Source organism: Perissodus microlepis, chromosome 15 (genome assembly GCF_051167445.1).
Source record: "Perissodus microlepis isolate ML-2025 ecotype Zambia chromosome 15, ASM5116744v1, whole genome shotgun sequence".
NCBI lineage: Eukaryota > Metazoa > Chordata > Actinopteri > Cichliformes > Cichlidae > Perissodus > Perissodus microlepis.
Window position 1 is genome coordinate 1,210,740 of NC_140475.1, and position 22,073 is coordinate 1,232,812.

Sequence of the window (22,073 nt, forward strand, 5' to 3'; positions counted from 1 at the left end):
CAACAACCCAAAAGGCACCGCTAATCTTCAGCTCGACAGAGAGCATTTCTTGCTGTTTCCCGTACTCGCAGGTGTTTTCTTTCTTTTTTCTTTCTTTTGGACCACTCCAGACACCAGACCGGACTCCACACTCGTTGACTCCACACTCTCGCAAGGTAGGATGAAGGCTTTGCGTAAAATCTTGACAGATGCAGAAAAAAAATAATTATTATTGTACTGCTCGGCATCATCTCAGTTTATATTTATTTATATTTATATCAGCATGATGCAACTCAGTGCGTCATCCTTTCGGTATCATAAGGCTAATGTATCGATGTATTGTGGTTGAAGTCCATTTTAATAAGGGGACACACACACACACAAATATATATATCAGTACAGCCTTCTGATCATATCGCATTAGATAAACATGGTTGTTTCTTACCTGGGTTTACTCTTGCTGCTTACGCACACACAGGCTACACACACACACACACACACACTCACACACACACATAAGGCTTGTGGATTTACAACAAAAGTGAGGAGAGCGAGGCTGTTCTGTGTAACAGTGGGGACTGTGTGAAATTTGACGATTTGTACTTGTGACTTGCGTGGGGTGGGCTGCTATGACATGGCACCGTGTGGTGTGATGTGCTGTAGTTTGTCACTGGTGCTGATGTTGCGCAAGGGTGTGTGTGTGTGTGTGTGCGTGTGCGTGCAAGAAGAAGACGGGGGTGTGGTGTGTGTCCTTAACCCCAATCATCCTCAGTGGGAAGCGCCTGGTTGTTGTTTTTTTTTCTTTTGCAAATCAATCTTGCATGACCACATCACATCCACCAGCCCCATCCAATCATTGTTGCACCCCCCCCCCCCCCTCTTCTACAGACACACATTAATCTCTCCTGTAATATTTGCCCAAATTAAAGCCTCAGATTGCTTTGTTCCCATCCTTGCTCGTCTTAGCCCGGACTCTGCCCGCCTCTCAAGGTCATCCATGTTGGCAAATGATGGCAAAGGGATAGTGTTATGTAACAGCCCACAGCCTGGCTCTGGAGCAGGTCTGTTGTGTCAGACCATACCTGTGTGCTGATGTGTAATTACATGATGTGTAATTACTATCTGTTGAACCCTCAGTGGACTGTGAGACAAAGGGCTATGACTCAGGTTTGGAGTCAGCATGGCGCTCTGCTCTGCATCGCACTGCAGAGTGACCCCTCGTCCCAGACTCAGCCCCACTCAACTCTCTTGCTAAAACAAACCACTGGCTGATGATGCACTAGCTGCCCCTCTTGGCCCTTTGTAGATGTGATTAACCGCCTCAATACATTACAGTGCATATAACTAAGTGCCATCAGGCGTATTTCTTTGGGGGGTCTCCAGTCACCTCCCTGATTGCTTTCCTTGCCTTCATCCCATTTCTTGCAGTGCGCCTTCTCTCTGGTGTTGACAGTGTAACAGAGTAAGAATGGAAACGAGTTTAGTCATTATTGCATTTGTTAGCCGAGAGGCGACGTTCATGTAAAAAGATACTTTTGATTCCATTTCTCAATTTATTGCAATTCAGTAAACATCAACAACAGGGGGAAGGTGACAGGGAGTTACCGGGCTCGTAGGCAGCTCGCAAGAATGACAGTCAGTGGAACAGCAATATTTTCAGATACACAGACCATGTGGGTTGCTTTGATACAGCCGATAAATACGTCACTCAAATCATTCGCTGCAGACATAAATGAAAGGTCTCAGAAAAAAACGCTTTTTAAAAATGTGTAGGTTGAATAGGTTTTGAAATTGTGCCACGTGCCATGTTGCCTCGCGCGTCACTTTAAAGGTTGTGCAGGTTTTATATGAAGCGAGATGGCGTGGGAGGTATCAAGATGATGTGTGGCTTGTCATTTTTACTCCTCGAGAAAGGATAAATTGCTTTCTCTTATATAAACACGATATTCATTTATAAGTCCAACTGAGGGTGTAACAGTGTGTGCGTGCGCTCGGTGTACATGCAGTTTTTATTCAGCCGAGAAGGTGTCGACATGTTTGCCTTGCCAGAAGAAAAAATTCTAAAAAGCTGTTGGCAATGATAATATATCAATTATATTTCTGAGATCTATGTGTTAACTCGAACTACACATGGAGTTAATGCTGTAAATGGTCTTACTGCACCAGCAGAATCCACGACTTCTTTACTCGCAGCATATGCATCAGTCAGCCGTGTTAAACTGTGAGCACCAAGCTTGTCTGGTGACAGTTCCTATAAAGGACGTCTCCTGTCCCAGTGTTGTTAAAGCTGAACATCGTTCTGCTGACTTTAAAGTCCGTCAGCCTTTTTTCTGATGTTACACAACATTTAAGTGTCTCAACTCTTTCAGTAAGAATTACAGTCATTTACTTCCAGAAACTCAAGAGCCACACCATGAAGCTGAACCCATGAATTTTGCGTACCCTCCCCTCCTGAAGGCTCAGCTATAGCACCGTGTGCTGTAAAGCTGGATCCTAGCAGCACGCTGGCACACACTGCAGATGCAGATTCAGCCCTTGTTCAATGACTGGTGAGAGCAACACTTGCATTGTGATGCGACGCTATTGTTAAGCAGGTTTTGAATGTTTTAGAGGAGAATTACCATTAAGTAGCGCAGAAGATGTTTGTGTCTTTTATCAAAAGTGCATTCAGTCCCTGGAGGTTTTGACGGGTAGCGTGCGCTGCCGCAGCGCTGCATATGCTGCTGCTTGCTCTTACTGTGCTCAGGGTGCCTTGAGATGTTCCTCAAATGTTTATGAGCTCCATTATCTTTGGGATGCAAAGTGCACTACAAGTCATTCTCAATCAGCGAGCGTCTGTGACAGACTTGCGCTCCTAAACACATAAGTAATGCCTCCGTACATGCACACGTGCTTTATAAATACAAATGCATTTACTTTGTCTCTCTGTCACACAGTCACTTACTCACATATGCACTGACAGTAAGTGAGACCGTCTTCTGCTCACATCTCTTCCAGGACACGGTGGCCTCCTGCTGCAGCCGCTGCCTTCTGCACTCAGGCTCCTCAGTTTCACTGCAACACTGAGGAGTTTTAACCTGCTGCTGCCCGTTACAGGGAAACGCTCGTTTACAGTCAATGTTTCACATCAAGCCTGTGCTACTTACCTTAAAGGGACGCTCGTTTCTACATATTTTTACTCTTGGACTAAAAATTGCTTTGTATGATTCACAGTTCCGAATATTTATTTATGCGCCTCATAAACAGAAAGCTTGAACAGCAGGTGGGAGGGGCTTGTTTCCTTAGAACGGCCATATTAGTGATATCTGCTCTCAGTGACATCATACAGAGCCGAGCGTAGATTATCTTCAATATGAGCCAAATGCCTGAGCACTTGTACATACGCCAGCGTCGTTATTTTAAATTTTTTTAATCAGCCATGTGCTGATGTTTCCTTTTTTCTCTTTTTTCTCATTTGTAATTAAAAACCACTTTCACAAAGGAGCCTTATTTCATAATATAGCAGCGCCGTAGCTGTATAGCTGATTCACTTCTGTTGAATAATTGCAATTGCTGCCAAAAATCTTAGAAAGCCAGTTTAGTAGATTCTCACACTGAAAGCACAGTGGAAGGATCACAGGCTGAGTTATGAATGAGGAAACTGTACAGCTTCGTCTTCTTTACAGAACGAGCTGAAAGCGTTTAGGATGCCCAGCAGGTCACAGTAACACAGGCGTGCTTTTCTGCGCTCTTCAAAAGCTACTGTTTGAAGGATGCAAGTTTTTTTTTTTAACTGAACATTTTTGAGTGTTCAGGTTGTATAATCTGTGTTATAACTACAAGTCAAGTACGTCTGCATTTACAGGTCATGGCTGGTGTAATCAGTGAGATGTTATTCTGCTGTAGCTTTATGTCCCAAAGCTCAGGTAATGATTAGCTCCAATAATATCCATGTATCTGAGTGTCTGGTTAATTTGTTGGTTTGAATGAATGAAGATGATTAAAACAAATTATGAACACACTGATGACACGCAGCAGTCCTGCCGCAGCTCCTCCCTCTGTGTAGTTCTTGTTCAGTGAGCAGCACACAGTAGTGTTGGGATGCGTCCAGTGTACTGCTTCTGTTGCATCTGTTGGGCTGCTGTGATATCAGGGTTTTTCTGGAGTTTTTGGCTCCCTGAAAAGCCAGATCCAAAGTAAAATTGGAAACATTAAACTAAATCTTTAGTACATTTTCTAAAAGCAGTTTTTCTGTTTGTTTGTTTTTCAGTTTTGCTCATTTGATCTTCATTTCTTTTTCTTTCATGAGGCAGTTGTTTGAGTGGATATGTGTTCGTGGTATGTGTGGCTTAGAGTCTGACTGATATCAGGTGATTGATCTGTTTTTCTTCTGATCATGTTTTTAAAAAGTAACTAAGGAATAAAGTAACTAATTAGTTTTGAAAATAAGTAATCATTAAAGTAATAGGATTATTTTCCTGGAGACGTAATCACTAATTAGTAACTAATTACTATTTTCAGGTAAACTGACCAACTGTTTATAGCTAGCTGTTGTATTTGTGACGTTCAGAATGAGGAAGTTGCAGAGTGCCCCCTGCTGGACAAACTGTGCAACATCAACACCTAATATGGTTGAAGGGTGTTTCTCCTTTCTCTTCTTTACTGTTTAATTTTCATTTATCGACCGTTATATATTCTGACACTGATGAGTGATCAGCAAACAGGTATTATCAACAGCCTGTTGATAATATTGGCCTGCTGATAAATCAGTCAGGCTCTAGTACAACTAAATTGAGTCCGTAGGAGTACTGGACTCGCGAAAGTCGTTAAGTGTAAATTACTCTACACGATGAGCACTTGTTATCTTAGCACAAAGGTTTTAGGCCAGCAGTAGAAGGATACAACATTGGTATTAAAGTTGATACCAGCGCTAGCTAGCTAACAGTTGCAGAGTTTGCTCAGGCTTGCAGGCCAGCCCACAGTGTTAATGTTAAATTGGCGTATTTACTGTAGAGTAATTTCACTATGTGTGCACAGACACATGAAACTTTGTTAAGTGCACTCGGGTTCGTTCACAGCTTGCTGTTAAACATCATATACACACAGTAAACATGCAGAATACATAGATAGTGTAACGCTGTGTCCACAGCAGCAGTTTACTTGTTGTGCGTCACATTGAAGCTAACGGTTGGTCATGAGCAGAGATTCCAAGCTCGAAAGCAGCATCCTGCAATTTCATCCCCGGTCCTTCCCTCAGAGTTGGGAAAAGTTCGCATTACATCCTCACCGTGACTGTCGTTGTCTTTCTACGGTCTCTTACTGAGCATTAGGAAAAAGCTCAGACATTCTCCATCTGTATTCTCCTCTGTCTTCATTCCTCTCTGCTTCCATCTTGGTCCCAGTTTTGGCTGGATTCCCACCTCCACCTCCCATCAGGTATTAAACCTAATGGCTCTGTGTCACACTGTTTCTCTGATTTAATTGGATTTTTGTTCACTGTTATCAAAATTTCATATTTTCAGTACAGTCTGTGTCATAGTGCACCTGCAGCACTTTAATTCATTATGAGTTCATGTATTTGTTGAAATTTCCATGTAGCTTGCAGACAATGTGGTATCACACTTAGTCATTGCATAACTCAAATTTCCGTTTGGTATGTTATTAATCCAAACCGTCCCTGTGAACTCGGGTCACGCTGAGCCGAGCTGGAAAAAACCTTTTGAAATTGGCTTTCAGGACAAAGTATATCTATCTCACGTAGAGAGATTTTGGTGCAGGGAGTGTCTGAGCTGTTGAAAAGTCTGCTTCATACGGTCTTCATGAACTGAAGAACTTTTCATTTTTTCCCCATTTGCTAAGAATAACTTTTCTGATCTGATGTGTCGCTTTTTCCACTGTTCGAGTTCTCCATCAACAATCCTGCAGATAGATTAGATCAAGCAACTGAGAAGTCCACACACACACACACACACACACACACACACACACACACACACACACACACACACACACACACACACACACACACACACACACACACACCATCCGTATCATTTCACGATGTATTAAAATAGCCTGGCCTGTGGTTCAGGGCTCATAAAAAAGAACTGCTCTGCTCTTCATCATAGTGAAAGAATACAAACCTATTTTAAACCTCTAGGAAGACGTTTGAGTGAAATGGAGTTTGGTGATAACTAGATGGGACTGAAACTCTTTCATGTTTGTGACCATATTAACCAAAATGTTATCACTTTAAAATGCCATAAAAATGCATTTTTCTCCTGATTATATTTTCCCGTTACGATACAGTGTCACGTATGGCTGCAGGTAGCACTGCACGCTTCAGATCGCTGCTTATGTGTTTGTTTTAATTTGGGGATTCACATGTAAATACTCTTTGAGCTTGGGGAGCTGACATCTCTCTGACTCACAGCTGTTATGCTTCATTTCACTTCCTCGTGGCCGACCGAGCACCTTTCGTAGCCCTTTATTGACTTTTCTTTTGTGAACAGTGCTGCTTCATGAAATGAAGGTCTTGCTCTGCTGCTGCCCTCTCTTCTGCTCAGCGAGTGAGCAGCAGGGCTGTCAAACATCGGGGCGGACGCCACTGCTGTGGAAAAGCTCCACCGTATAACCTGGCAGCTAGTTAGCGAGTGCTTGCAGATATGTCAGCGTCTTCCATATAAACTTGTCTTCTAGCAGCCAAGAAGGTTTTTGGATCTGCAACAAGCAAAAACCGGCAACCACTCTGGAAAAGTGTGGAAATACACATTTTTCCCCAGTGACCACAGCTTGGCAGGGGGTTGCCAACCAGTCACTAGGCTTTTGTGACTGAGGCTTAAGTTGCATGGTTAGGAATATTTTGGGGGGGGAACAAAAGCGAGTTATCAGATGCTGCTGAGTTTTAGTTTTCTGAAATCAACTTTTTAATGATTAGATAAAAAGTTGTGGGCTGTGCAGGAGAAAGTTTGGTTTGCAAGATAAAGCGTGAGACCTGCAACCTTCTCTCAGTGACCATTGTACCTGTAAATGCAGCCAAAATCCCAGTACAGCCAGTGTCTCTGCTGTCTGTGGATGGTGACTGTTGTCAGATGATCTCGGCACACCTTCCTCTTATTTGACACAGAAGAAGGGAAATTTGCTTCTCGTCGAGCACTGATCGTGTTGGAAAGTTGCCCACATTTAAAGCAGAATGACCGCCGGAGTATAACAGCGGGTGCACTGTGACAAAATCAGCTCCAATGATCAATAAGCAAACTTGGCAACTGTAAACTCGTTGTTAATTTAATAACTTCTCACAGTGCGCGGCTGCTGTTTGGCAGATGTGAGAGGATCTTTAACACAGGGACACTTTTATAAACCAGTCCCTGCGCTGCCTCTGCCACACAGTCACAGTGTAACCCTGCCAATACAAAACAATCATCTTTCTAAAGTTTGAGCTCTTTTGATTTTCTCCACATATTGAAGCCTCGACACGCCAAGAAAGGTGTTCACGCAGAGACACGCATCACATACTGTTGCCTCACGTGCTCCCTGGTTTTTTTGAGCTGAAGAGATCTAATAAAACATCTCAGGAGAGCGCGAGCGGAAATGTTCCAAAACTCGAAACCATCTTTTTCACATTAGGATAATTATGAGTTGGTTAATGCGCTAATCAAGGCCATAAAGTGGCAGCATCAGCATTACGCAGATGCAGGCAGCTCGATGGAGGAGAGGCGGCTGGGTGGCAGACGGAGAAATTAAGGGACTTTAAAGCAGAACATACTTGAGTGTTTCAGTGGGTCACAGTCACAGTGGGTTAACTACTTTAGGATCCTAACATGTCATTGGGACCCTTTCCAAAAGCCAGAGATTCATTTTTAGGATTTTAGGATGAGATTCTCTCTGTTTAGGTGGAACTAAAGGCCAGAACAGGAAATGTGGTTAAAGGTTTAACTGGAAGGAATAAGATTTTAATGTAACGTGGTCTTAAAAATAATTAAAAGAAGGACAGGACAGACACACACCTACGTAAAAAAGCTTTTATATGTTGTTTCCCTAGACTGGTAGTCCGCACACATTGTAGTCGTATTTATGCTAATCTGGGCTAATCTTCTTTAATGAATTTAACTCAGAAGCTCTGATGAATTCAATGGTTGAGTTTTCCTTTAAAAACAAAGTAAACAAAAGCAGCTGCTCAAAGGCAGCGAGTCTGACAAACTGACCCTGTTATCCAAGAGGTACAAACAGCATTTCACTCCATTTGTTTCAAAGCTTATTTTTAGACGCAGCTCTGGTGTCGACTTCTCTGCTTTCCGATGAATCGCTCTGCAGACTTTTCCTGCAGATTCACACAAGGAGACGTTCTTCTCTGTGCTCTGTATTAATTTAAAGATGCTGTGTGCCCCTCCCCCTTTTTGTGCTTTGCTTGTCACAGGAAAAATGGGGAAACAGAACAGCAAGCTGACCCCTGAAGTGATGGAGGATCTGGTGAAGAACACAGAGTTTAACGAGCACGAGCTGAAGCAGTGGTACAAGGGATTCCTGAAGGACTGTCCCAGCGGCCGGCTCAACCTGGAGGAGTTCCAGCAGCTCTACGTCAAGGTGAGGCTCCACTGGCTCACTTTCATTGTGATGGACTGCACACGTGTTATGTGCTACTACACGACACACTGACTCTCCTGTAGCTCAGCGAGCAGGCGTTCACAGAGCAGCTGTTTGGTGTGGCTGCTAACAGTGAGGGCAGATTACAGTAGAGGGACGTGACGCTGTGTGAACTGGATGAGGAGAATAAACAGGCAGCAGCACAGTTTGCTTCAGAGAGTGAAGAAAAACCAACGATTTCAGCCAACAGGCTTAATCGTCTTAAAACATCTGAAATATTTAACACATATTTTCACCTATGAATGCTGCAATTACACTTCGGTTGCAGTACACTGGAGGGTTAATGACATAAACCAGTTATAAAACTGCTATTTCTAATCATCCCGACGACACCACAAAGCTTCTGGTTAACATTTCCAGGCGAGAGGAAACAACAGAAGTGAGAAGAGGAGAGAAGGAAGGGGAGGATCCGTGCGGCTGCCGTAACGTCTAAATACCGTCGGCTGTTGTTTCCACAAATCAGAGACAGCTAAAGCCAAACTGGATTTAAGAAATGGGAGAGTTGGGAAACGTTAGGTGCTCCCCTGCTTGGGAGTAAACCATCCGCTGTCTCCTCTGAGACCAGTTCACTGAGCTCGGGAGTGGAGTTCCCCCACAAAGACCAGTAATAAACCAAAGACCAGTAAATACACTTTGTTTTTGTGTTTTTGTCAGTCGAGGCGAAACAAACCTGAATAAAAAAAACTCTACATCATGAAGTTACAGTTGCTTGAATATGTTGGACCATAAACAGCTGATGACAGAAGCAGCGCTCTCAAACGCTCCTCCTCTCAGCCGCCGGGGCCCCGCCCACTCTCACCGCCTCACCTCTGTGAACTCTGCGTCTTCGTATTGATGCACATTTTGTTTCCCCACGTTTTCCTCCGCGGTCACGTTAAGTTCGGGTTCAAGTTGAAAATCAGGACACGGTCCAACCGTGTGATGTCACGTCGTGGTACAGGAGGGTTGTGTCATATTTATAACACAAAAAAACAAGCAAACAAACTATTTAAGTGTCATATACAAGCAAACAATAAGCTCGTGTGCTGATTTTAGCATTTTCATACATCTCAGGGTAGTTTTGAAACTGAAGGAACAAGCTGTGATGAAAAATGCCCCATAAAGCTACATGAACCTGCAGAGTTTACTTAGTGTTTTGAGCCCTTATGCCAACACAAATGTATTACATACAGCTGGATCTTACTGGGCACTTACTCAGACCATGCACGTCTCATCCAGCCCAGTTTAACCAGTCCAGTTAATGAGTAATTCTATCTGATGGGAACCTTAAAACATAGAACTCCCCAAAAAGTTTATTTTTGTGTTCTTGAGCTGAATACGTGCTTCGTAGTGAATGCAGCAGCAGGAACATCTGGAGACCAGAAGCAGTATGAAGCTTTATAAAGGTGGAGTTCACTGAGTGAATCTAATCAGCATCATCAGCTTAAATCTAAATAGATGTGTGCTACCCTTGATGTAACCTAACATGATGTCCACCACAGATGCTCTGCACCAGCACAGTACATTACTGTTACTGTAAACTCCACCACAGTGCTGCAGGCTAATCTCTTTAGCTGCACACACTCCCCAGTTTTTTCCGGCAATCTTTGGATAACAAAACGTTAACATACTTCGGTTTGCACGGCAGGATGTTTCCCGCTATGAGAAAGCATCACCTCAGCAGCACATCTTCTCAAAAGCCTCAAAAATGAGGCTTTACACACAAGCTTTACGTTTCCAGTCCTTACCTTTGAATATCACCTCCGTCTTTTTCTTTTCTCTCCCTGGGAAATAGCAGCTGGACCTGCAGCTAGCAGACACACTGTGCCACAGACTGTACACGTATGTATGTTTGCTGATATTTGTGGTACCGCAACCGAAACTTATAGACATCTGCATCAAAAACGCTGTTCTGGATCATCCCGGCTCGCCTCGACCCCTCAGCGTGGCTCCATACACGATGCATAGATGATGTGTTTTTTCTCTTTTTCATCTCTTTGCGTCCGATAAGCACCAGCGGCGCGTGGATGGTCTTCTGTGTAACAAGCCTGTTTTTGAAAACTCGGGAGAGTGAACAGTAGAGATATTTGTGTAAAAAGCATAAATACTCAAGAATAGTACAGATACATGAAAATTCTACTGAAGTACAAAGTAATTGTACATCTTCACCTCGGCCAGAAGTCGCCATCATTAGTTGGAGATAAAGTATTTTTTTATTTTATTAGCGGGCCCACGCCTCCAAACGCTCCTTCCAGCTCTCATCTATACATGTCCCCCCCAGTTCTACAAGCTGTTTGTTCTCGTTTTCGTGCTCCACCCGCCCTCCCACTTCTATTTAGTACATGGGGCTCTGCTGGGCCGGGAGCCGCCGCAGTCCCCTTTGAGGCCTTCCCCAAACTGCAGCTCAGTTCGTACCTTTAGCTACTAACACGCTGTCAAACCTAAAATGAGGACGTGAGCCCAGCGAGTGAATTTCTATTTAAGCTGATGATGCTCTTTAGCATCACTTGCCAAATTCCACCTTCATACGAGCTCTACGCTTGTAGCATCATAGCTCGTGTAACAGTAGCTAATATGTTTGGCTTAATCCACAAAGATCAGGCGTGATCACCGCCTTTCCACAGAGAAAACAAATCTACGGGAGCAGACATCAGTCTGGGAGGAGCTTCTCTGAGGTGAAATATTTTTCCTTGCTGCTATGCTAGCGGTGTGGATTTTCAGGTTTCCCCACACACTAAATCGGACTTTGAGCCCTGTGCTCACCGGATCTGGTCTGAAATGACCAAAGTTTCCGGTCACAGGCTGCATTTTCTAAAGATTGAAGAGTCTAACGCCTTCCCAGATCAGCCTTATCATCGAAGGCTTTTGAATACAGTAAAGTTGACTGGGTTTGGTTCAGTTTAGCAGAGATTTTGCATGCGAGCAGGTTTGCAGTATAATGACAGTAAAACTACCAGCAGTCAGTGAAGTAAGTAGGGTAGGCTGATATTGTGGCATCGGTGTTAGTAGATGTGTTAATTTTAAAACCACTATAATGTGTACTTAGTGAGTTTTCCCACAGTTGGTGTGAGCAGGGCTGATTGGAGGCTCACTTGAGTGTACTCTGAATCGCCACAAGAACCACTGAGGCAAATTACGCTGCCATTAAAAACCCTTCTGGGTTTGAGCCGGCATGCTGCCACGTTCCCATTCGCCTCTTTTGTATCTGGGCAGAAAACCATCGGAGAGGCTGATATCAGAGATGATATCACAGATGATTATCTTCTAATGCTAATATGTATCCCACCGTATCGCATTACCTCTGACCGAGCAGTCTGAATTTATCCCATGATTTCTTCATTTAGTCTTACAAAACAAGGATGAACGCATTCAATGATGATCCAAGAACAAACAAACTGCAGTAAAATAGCAAAAAGTGGCTAAAAATATCGACTTTAACAATTATTCTCTATTAGCAGGAGTGCTGCTACTGACACCGCTCGACTCGAAGTGATCCAGCAGATCTAAACTGGTCCACTTTTATTTATTCACACGTGTGGCAGATCACAAGCAGTCCCGTCAGCTCCCAGCACCCTGTGAGAGGAGCAACCACTTCTGCAACACACAGCCCTAAAAACACTGAGTACATGAAAGTGCAGCAGAGTGCTTCCGTACTATCTTGCTGTTACATCAGGCTTATCGCAGCATCTCGTCCTCGTTCACTGCGTGTTTTAACTTTAGTTCTCATGGAAGAAAGCACTCTGAGCCAGAGTAACAAGAGGCATTAAGCTTTCATCAGGAGTGCCAGGAAATGCTTCTTAACCTGAGGGAGTTACCGTTACGTAAGACACGCCTTGCCAGTGAGGTCATCGGCGTACTTCCTCTAAATGCCGTCGGAAGTCATGCATCAGCTGAGACCAGCTGTTATAAAGAAAAGAAAAACTGAGGAAGAAAACATTGGAAATGAGTGAAGGTATTCTTGGAGAAAAGAAACGTCTGTCAGGGCCAGAAATGACATTTTCCATTTAGATCAGTTGTTCCGTTAAAGTCTCCTGAAAGGCACCAAAAATCTTTTAAAATGACGGCGCAGAAATAACCCGAGCTCCCGATGGACGGAAACAGGCACAAAAGAAACCCACGGAGAAAGAAAGAAGCCTCTTTACCTCTCAGTGCGACAGAGGAACAGTTTGGGGCAACGTGGCCCCCATTTAAAGGGTCCTGCAGGCTTTGGGGGTAAAATGCTGTTATTATTATTACTGCATCGTATTGTGTTTCCAGGCAACAGAGTATCAGCGGTACGGCTTTATTTAAATCCAGAGGGCTGATAAGTGTGGAAAAACAGGGCCGCACATTAACAGGACAGATTGTTCCTGGGTGGCTCGTGGTGGGTGGGAGTGCTGGGGTGGGGGTCATGTGTTTAGCAGGAGGGGGGCGGGACAGCATGTTTGCGTTGGCTGAAAGCGAGAAGCAGAGAGGGGCAGAGATGAGAAAAGTATAAGCAAGCGAAAGGAAGCCCGCGTGCATTATTTATTAGTCATTAGGCCTCGTTGGAGTCGTGCTTCCTACGTTTACAAGCAGGAGACATCCTGCCCGTCCCCACACGGGCCTGCGACAGCCGTCCACAAGCCCTCCCTGTCAGGGTGCTAAACACGGTGTTACCTCCACTCGGCTGCCAGCCTGGAGTTAATGCACTGTTTTGGTTGGACACACACACACTTTGTCTCTCACTCTTGTAGGAGGATGCAGGCACTGCGATAGAGCGCAGGTGCAGAGTGTCAGCTGGAAATAACAGTGTCTGTGTCTGAGGGCACACGTGTGACGAGTCAGTATTTCTCTGTGCATGTTAACGCTGCGATTGCTCGCTCTGCTTATTATATTTTGGATTGGAGCTGTAGGGTTATGAACGAGCTGCATTATCATTAGAGAACATCTCATTAAATGTGCTGAATTATGCTTCTTTGAAGCCATCGCTTTTATAAGTTTGAAAGATAGGAAATCACATTGAGTCACGTTTAGATTTTAGATTGTAAAATTGGATGAAATGTCCAAATGCTAATGGCACAATGCAAATGTGCATTAGTGTGGTAAATGAAATGGAATTTATTCAGAAAACACCCACTATGTTAATCCACAAATCAACTGCTTGTGGATTAAATAAAAGGGAACCTTCTTCTGATTGGCTGACAGAAAGTTTGAACCACAGGTGGTGACTAAGCGTCTATTTGGCTGAAATGACCGTATTAGGGTTATCCTCTCTGTGTGATGTCATACAGAGCCAACAGTATGGAGGACTGTCTAACACAAAGCGTTTAGATTGTGGCTCGCAGGGATTACGCTGCATTCAGTATAAGCATCCAGCACTGTAACAATATACATGACAGAAGACAGGAAAACCGTCATATGTTCTCTTATATCCACATATTTGATCTTTCTTATAAATCATACTCGCCAGGATGATGTGAAACTGAAGCGGAACAGAGGCTGGTTGTCTTCTGTACGTAAAAGTTAGTTTTAGCTGTAAGGAAAAGTTTACCCAACAACGTGCAGCCATTGGAGGCCAGTTGTAAAGGCAACTATAGGAAAGAGCATTTTTATAATGTGAGTCATTGCCACAGTAAACACATTCTGTCAGCTGTTCATTTCATGACTTATTAAATTCAACATGATGTTTAGTTTGCTTTATGTCCTGCTTGGCTGCAACCGGAACAGAGTCTGAGTAACAAAGAGCCGGAGATCATAGGGAGCCTGTGGAATCCACAGATCCTGGTCAAACTGTCCCAGGTCGCTGAAATGACTCGTTGCAGCCATCGCGTCCCAGCGGATCTTCACGTTTAGCGGCACTGCCAACACCAGACAGCGACATAAAAATGGATCGCAGGCTTCTGTGCCAACTCGCACTCGAGTGCGTGCATGCCACAGTGTGTGAAATTTGTCATCCATGACATGCCAGCTGCTCCGTGAGCCATTTGTAACAGGATAATGACACTCGCAGAAACATAGAGGTGATAGTTTTTGTCACTGCAAATTTTATTGAGTTTTTTTGTTTTTCGTGCTTGAAGCATGCGCACACACATGCACACACACATGCACGCACACATGCACACACACATGCACGCACACATGCACAGAAATGCACACATGCACACACACATGCACAGAAATGCACACCTTTAACAGTGATCCACACACTTGTAAAACAGGATTAATACCTTCTTGGTGTTGTGTGTCTGTGTGTTATTGTGTTATTTGCCAAGTAACATCCAGTGAGCATCAATAGCCTTATTGTGATAAGGCAGCATCAGTATAATGGACTTCATTGTGGTTTCTGCTGCAAACAGAAACTCTGTCTTTTCCCTTCCAGTCGTCTGTGGCCGACTCCTGCATTAAAACAGCAAAAAGACAGAAAACTAAACCAGTTTGAGTGTTCGCTAAATGCATTTAACGAGGTCCTCATAATCCGTAAAACCAGGGAAATATACACGGAGACATCATACGTGTGCTTTGTGGCTGCGCGGGAGGCGATTGACGCATTGTTGTAACGCTGGCCCACGCTCAGCCAGATGCTGACCTGAATATGCAGCAGATGTATGGATGGATTCTGCTCAGTCGCGTCACGCTTTCATAGCCTCAAGGCTTTTCCTGTCGACGGGTGTGATGCACGCGCATGTGTGTTTGTGTGTGTGTGTTTACATCTGTGTTTGTGTGCACCATTCAGCAGCGTAGACTGTGAGGCTCCCCGTGTTGCCCACAAACAGACAGAAAGACGGATCGGAGGGCTGAATGCGAGGAAGGTAAATGGAGTGACAGAAGGACACTGACATCATCTGGCCAACAGCCCGTCTCTGCGAGGAAACATATGTCCCCTAATCACAGGAGACAAAGACTGAAACGACAGCGCTGCAGCGTCAGATTGACATGGAAAATTAGCTATAGGAGATCGTTTGGCATAGATGTGACAGCGCACACTTGTACAAAAACAAATAAAAGTCTTGGGCGTATACATATTTAATAATTCTGTGACAGCCAAGCAGCTTGGAGCTGAGAGATGTCTGTACTGCAGAACAAAATATGAATATTTTAAGAGGCTGCTACATCACTAATTGTTGGGTTGTGTCAGCATGGACCAGTGTCAACCTTAGTTACAGTGAAGATTTCTTGTTTTTCTAGGTACAAAAATGGAAAACAAACGACACAAAAACAAATCACCACGTTTTGGACGAAGGGTGCAAAATCAGGAACAGCCAAAATGGAAATGGTAATCCAGCTACTGACAGGCAGTAACTCGTTAGGGTGGGTGATGGTGGATATTAACGCATTGGATTTTAATCAGACAATTTGGAATTTCATTAAATAATTAAAAAAAATAATAATGATAATTAGACTTGACTGTGACGATGCTTACCAGCGTCTCTCTGTCTGGCTCCAAACAGCTCGGGGAAGCACTATCTACTCGCTGTGCCACAAACTGTAGACAACGGCACACAGCTGTGTAGCGTAGGTTCAGCTCCTGCTTCAGACTTCATGAATGCACTGCTGCTGCTGCAAGGAGAAAGCAGTGCATGATTTAGCAACGTAACTCACTAAGTAACTCTTTAAGACACCCCATGAAGAGACGGTGCAGCCCACACCCATCGCAGTGTTGCAAACAAACTATTTAAGATTTACATCTATACAGGACGGCCCGGTGAAGGCCACACCAGATGCAAAAGGCAAAGCCGTCTGCCAGACGCAATCCTGGCCTCAAGCCCTGCAACAGAGCCAGCCGCTATGGTCTGACCGCAAAACACTAGGCTGACCATTTAGATGAAGGCTGTCGCTGAGGGGCACCCGGCACCTGCTACCCGAAAGAGGGTCTGGCTGCCGCATTCAAGCTGTAAAACCAGGCGACCGCTGCACAAATGAGAGGAAGGCTCCCCTCAACAAGCCCCACGATGTGGCCACCCTTCGAGTCGAGTGCACCCACGCTCCAGAAACTCCTGAAGAGGCTTACGCCTGCCGAATGGCCTCCACGACCCAGCGGGACAACAGGAACTTAGACAGGGCTCTGCCCAGGATTCGGGAATGGAAGGTGACAAACAGCTGGTCTGTCCTGCTAATCGGCCCGATACGCCTGACGTACGCCACCAAAACACACACAGGGCAGCCTGGCACCGAGCCGCCTCCTGGTCCACGCCCTGAGTGCGAGCTGTCCGAGGCTCAGCGGGGACAGGTGGAATTCGGACAGGGCCTTCGGCAGGAACACAGGACTGGGCCGCAGGACCACCGCTTTCCCATCCAGCAACTACCTGCAGCAATCACGACAGAGCATGGAGTTCACAAAAAGGCTGTTTTCTTATCCAGTTACTTAACTAATCGATGAAATAATCAATAGAATACTCGATTACTAAAATAATCAAACGCTGCAGCCCTACACACTTTTGTGTAACGGTTCATAATGTCGTCTTTGTGTTTTGTCTTTTATTTGCACGTGTTACATTTCACTCATTTTATGGCTCGTTCTCACGCTATTTTCTGTAAATTCTTTGATGTTCTGTTATTCTGGTTTAGAAAGATGCAATCGAAAAAAATGTGTTACTATAATTTTACTGTAAAATAATAAATGTAACAAAACTATATACGGAGCAGGACAACAACAAAGCTCTTACAGCCCCTCGAACATGCACAAAGAATATCAAATTATTATAATATAATTTGTAATATTTCCTATTTGATTCCCATGTCGATTCCTTCCATTCTCCCTCCTTCCTTCCTGCATCTTCCCCTTTGTTATTTCCTCCATCTTTGCCCACTTCCTCTCTCACCTCCCTTCCAAGGAGGCTTGTGGCTGCCGTGCACTAAAAATAGCTTTTGTCATCTCAGAAGCGCTCATGCCATTCTCCATCGTTGTCACAACAAAGCGCACACACACACACACACACAGCGCTGAATGCTACACACTGCGGCTCCTGAAAGGCAGAGATTCCATCGACAGCATGAAATACTTTGTGTCGACTTCAGTTCACGAGTTGCACAAATATAGAAACAATCCCGACGCTCTCGAAGCTGCTCAGGAACCGCGAAGCAGACAAATGACGATGATAAACCGGAGACTAAATGACTCACTCATTATGAACACGAGTAGTTTACAATGTTTGGAAAGCACACAGGGAGGAGAATCTGACACTGAGTAAGCAGACTGTAATTTTCACAAAGACAAACAGTGGTTTCTACACCGCGAGTCCTTCAGAACAGAAAATTGGTGTTAATTGCTCAGAGTGTCTGTGTTGCAGATCAGATGCACTAGAAGCTGTAGAGCCGTAACGGACACGTGAATGTGCTTGCAGAGGCACGTCGAAACAGAGAGAGCGAAAAGGCCGACGCACAGATGGAGACTCGGAATAATGAATTGCTTTTAAGCCTTCCGGCTGCTCTCTGGCCTCTTTGCGGCGCCTCAGTCCGGACTGTAAAAATGTAATTGAATTATTCAGTAACTTTGAGGGCACCTCACCGCTGCTGCTGAGGTGTGAGAGCAAGAGAAGAGGAAGTTAGTGAGGGCCTGTAGATGCACGGAGAGCGATAATGGGGTCTGTTCAGCAGAGGAAATTATATTCAGACTGAGCCGCACACTGGCACATCCTCTATCACAGACGAGTGGTGAACAAGGCTATTAGTGTCACGGTGCAGGCTAAATCCCGCCGTGGCAGCCAGAGTGACCTTCAGCTGGTTAACAACAGTTCAAACCACCGTGTCAGCAAGCCTCCACCCAAGAGAGAGACGCCGCAGCCCCATCGTTCTGACCCCTGACTTTCATGTGGAAGAAGTCAAGATTTTATACACACATATTATATTTACCAGTTTTCAAAAGGCATGCATATTCTCAAACACATGGACCTTTAAAAATAGGATAAGATGTGCATCGTGAGCTTTTCAGGCTTTAAAACTGTTCAATAAAAAAATATAATTATTGTTAGAGAGGATCTATTACACTCACGTCTACCTCTATGCTTGGACTTGATTCACAGTTCAGTGAAATCCAGGTTTATCCTGATGACCCCCTCACAAACACAACCCCCCCGTCAAACACAAATCCTACACTCACTGTGGTGCTGTAGAACCTGCTGTTCGAGTCCACTGTTTCAGATTTTACTCACTGCCATCTTTTTATCTGTCCTCGCTGACCCAGCTGTCCAGCCTGGTTTACTTGTCATGACTGCAAGACTAGAGAGAAACTATCGTCAGACCGTTACAAAAGTGAAGCCATTACAGCGATGAGACCTTTGTTCTGTCACAAAATGATCCCAACCACACAACAGCTCGTCATGCTGCAGTTTGTGCCATAATTGCATCTATATGATTTGAGCAGTAAGATAAACACATTAGTAAATTTGTGGTTATGCAGTGAGGGTCTCTTAATCAGCAGCATCTGAATTTCCTTCCCCGTGGGTATGCCGTGTCAGATAATAAAACCAACAGATTCTCAGAATGAAGTTTGTTTTTCCAAAAGCATTTAATTATGGAGGCAAATCTGGACCGATTCAAACTGCTGTGACTGCAGTGATAAGTGCTGCAGAACATCACGTGTAAGCACCCATAAAGCCTACGTCTCAGTACTTACATAGAACGTGACATATAGCGTAGCCTACATGTGTCCACTATGCATCAGTAAGTGTGTTAGCTTCTCTTTTAGTCTGAAGAATTGGAGAAAGTTTAGATATTTATGTCCCTGAGCCGTGTGAAGTAAGACTTTATAATGACGATGATAATAATCAGCAGACACACATATAAAACATGAATACAACTGTAGAATTATAAAGATTTTCCAGATTCTCTGTACTGTTCCGATGGTAGCTACGCAAACTGATCAACGTGTCAGATACTGAGGTCGATGTAAGTACGCCTATGAGCCAAACAAGTTATGTCACGTATGATGTCAGGTAGAGCAGATATCCCTCTCAGGCATGCACCTGCTCCACAGTGTAAGGTGAATAAGGATTCATTTGAACCATTGTCATGCAAAGCTACTCTAGTGGAGCGCGTGTGATGTCCGTACGCTTTTGAAATATCAGAACTGCACACATGCACTCATGGGCTCTTCATTAGATGCACTTGGCTGGTACCAGGTTGGAAGCCCGTTTGTCTTCATTTTATATGGCACAGATTTAACAAGGTGCTGGAAACATTCCTTCGAGATCTTGGTCCATATTGAAATGACAGGATCACACTGTTGCTGCAGATTTGTTTGGTGCACGTGGACAGAGAGGACAGATGGTTTGAAAGAGGAGTGAAAGAAGCCATCTATGTCCACTGTGAGCGACCATCTTTGAACAGAGGCGGGGGTTTACGACACCAACTCTCTGCCATCTATAATCCAGTTTTGAGATCCCTTCCCAGACGCCTTAACGCCCACTCACATCCTGGGCCATCTGACCTCAGGAATTCGCATGATAAGGTGGGGCCAGGTTTCACAATGAACACACCCGAAACTCTGGCTGATTGGGACCCACACCCAGTTTCACACCTTGGCTCAGGCGATTAGAAGATCATCAGGGGGTCCTTTTGTCCCTCTGTGGGGGGATACTCCCACTAGGTTTATATCTGGGACTCTCCACCATTTGACCTTAGAACTGAAGAAGCTTCTCGGATGAGAGGTGAAACGTCTTCAAGTAAACTTAAAGAAGTCCAGACGCTTTTCTTTGCAAGCTCCTTTGACTGCACGTGATGCAAATCTTCTGCTCCATCACATCCAACAACGATGCTCTGCTGGATTGAGATCTGGTGACTGTGGAGGCCATTTGAACGAACTACAGTGAAGCACAGCGTCATGTTCAAGAAAGTGACATGATGCGCCATCTCCTGGAAGCAGCCATCGGAAGATGGATACGCTGCGGTCGTAAAGGGATGAACACGAACAGCAGCAATACTCAGGTAGGCTGTGGTGTTGAAATGATCCTCAGTTGGTACTGTGGGCCCAAAGTGTGCAAGGAAAATAGCTCAACACCGTTACGCTACCTGCAGCAGCCTGCACCATTAATACAAGGCGGGATGGACCCATGAAACGGCTTCACGTTGTTAAAATTCTGGCCTATCGGCAAGAGATGTTTGCAAAGGTGCTACCTTGTACCTCCATCTCAATACTCACCACGAGGATGGTGTGATGCATCACGGAGGACGCCTCGCCGCTCTTCCATGACTCCCAAAGTTGAGTCACGAGAGGTGGGAAGTTGTCATGCTCTGGGATTTTAGACCTGTGGTTTCTTACGAGGGCCGTGAGATTGTTACTGACCTGCAATCGTACTGTTGTAATGTTTACATCCACAGCAAGTGAAAAATACCAAGCAATACAACAAAGAGTCAGTTTGTTAGAAGTATAAGGGGCGATCGTGGCTCAAGAGTTGGGAGGTCGCCTTGTAATCGGAAGGTTGCCGGTTCGAGCCCCGGCTCGGACAGTCTCGGTCGTTGTGTCCCTGGGCGAGACACTTCACCCGTTGCCTACTGGTGGTGGTCAGAGGGGCCGCGGCGCGGACCATTTATAAGGTTTGACATGTTGTGCAATCAGAGATGCTCTTCTTCATACCTCGGTTTGAGTTACTGTTGCCTGTTTCCCTCTGACCACTGACATCAACAAGGCATTTTTGCTGGACATGTTGTCTTTGTTAGGCTGGTCTCTGTACTTAGTTGTGTTTCTGAAACATTCACTGCACCAACAACCATGTCACATTCAAAGTCACTGAAATCACATTTCTTCTGTATTCTGACGCTCGGTTGTAACGTCAGCAGGTCATTTCAATCATGTCTACATGCCTAAGAGAAACAGAGGGAGGCTTATGCCGGACAGACTAGTTACCCTCCGAGCAAACTCAGAGAGCAGGCAGGACGCCCGTACCTGTGAGAAGTGGATCGAGAGAGGAGAAGGTTGCTGCTGTTCATGTAATTGCGACACCACAGCACGCAACACATCAAATCAGAGCACTGCTGATTACTTACAATTAGAGCAGTCAGCTGGCAGCACTTCACTGCGTTTAAGGCAGGTGCTCCTAAAGTAGGTTACAGACGTGTCTGTAGCCTCCAGAGTGCAGCTAGCTGTACGTTGGCATGCACCTCAGGGTGAGAACGAGCACACGTCAAAATTACATCCCTGACTTTTATAAATAGGCTCATACAGGGGAGATGATAGAAGCCATTAAGACATCGTGTGGGTGTGTTAGCACCCTCTAAGTCAGATGGAAATAACACCGTGGCAGCAGAGGCGACAGAGCCGTGAACGTGCAGAGTCAGGACCGGGCTTTTCCATGTGTGCAGACATGACTGAGCAGTCATGAATAATGAATTCATGCTCGAGGAGGAAGAAGCCAAGGATGTTTGATGAGTCATGTAAAATGGAAGCACAATGCAAGTAATGAAGCGTGCTGCAGACATCCAGAGAGAACTCAGAGGGGGTTGTGTGTTGTTGTGTTGTTGGGGTTTTTCCCGTTGTGTGGTATTTCCTCATCGCCTCAAGTCCTACCTTAAGAACAGGAACTTCTATGTATAGAATA

The 22,073-nt window shown here is 44.8% G+C and overlaps 1 protein-coding gene across 1 annotated transcript in view; it reads left to right on the forward strand.

The window, feature by feature from the left end:
• The first annotated feature begins 46 nt into the window (after positions 1-46).
• Positions 47-22,073, forward strand: part of vsnl1a (visinin-like 1a) — a 36,931-nt gene continuing 14,904 nt past the window's right edge. Inside the window, exons 1-2 of the mRNA XM_084954138.1 lie at positions 47-155; positions 8,375-8,541. Coding sequence (XP_084810264.1) covers positions 8,380-8,541 — 162 coding nt within the window. The 5' untranslated portion in view covers positions 47-155; positions 8,375-8,379. The remainder of the gene's footprint in view (positions 156-8,374; positions 8,542-22,073) is intronic.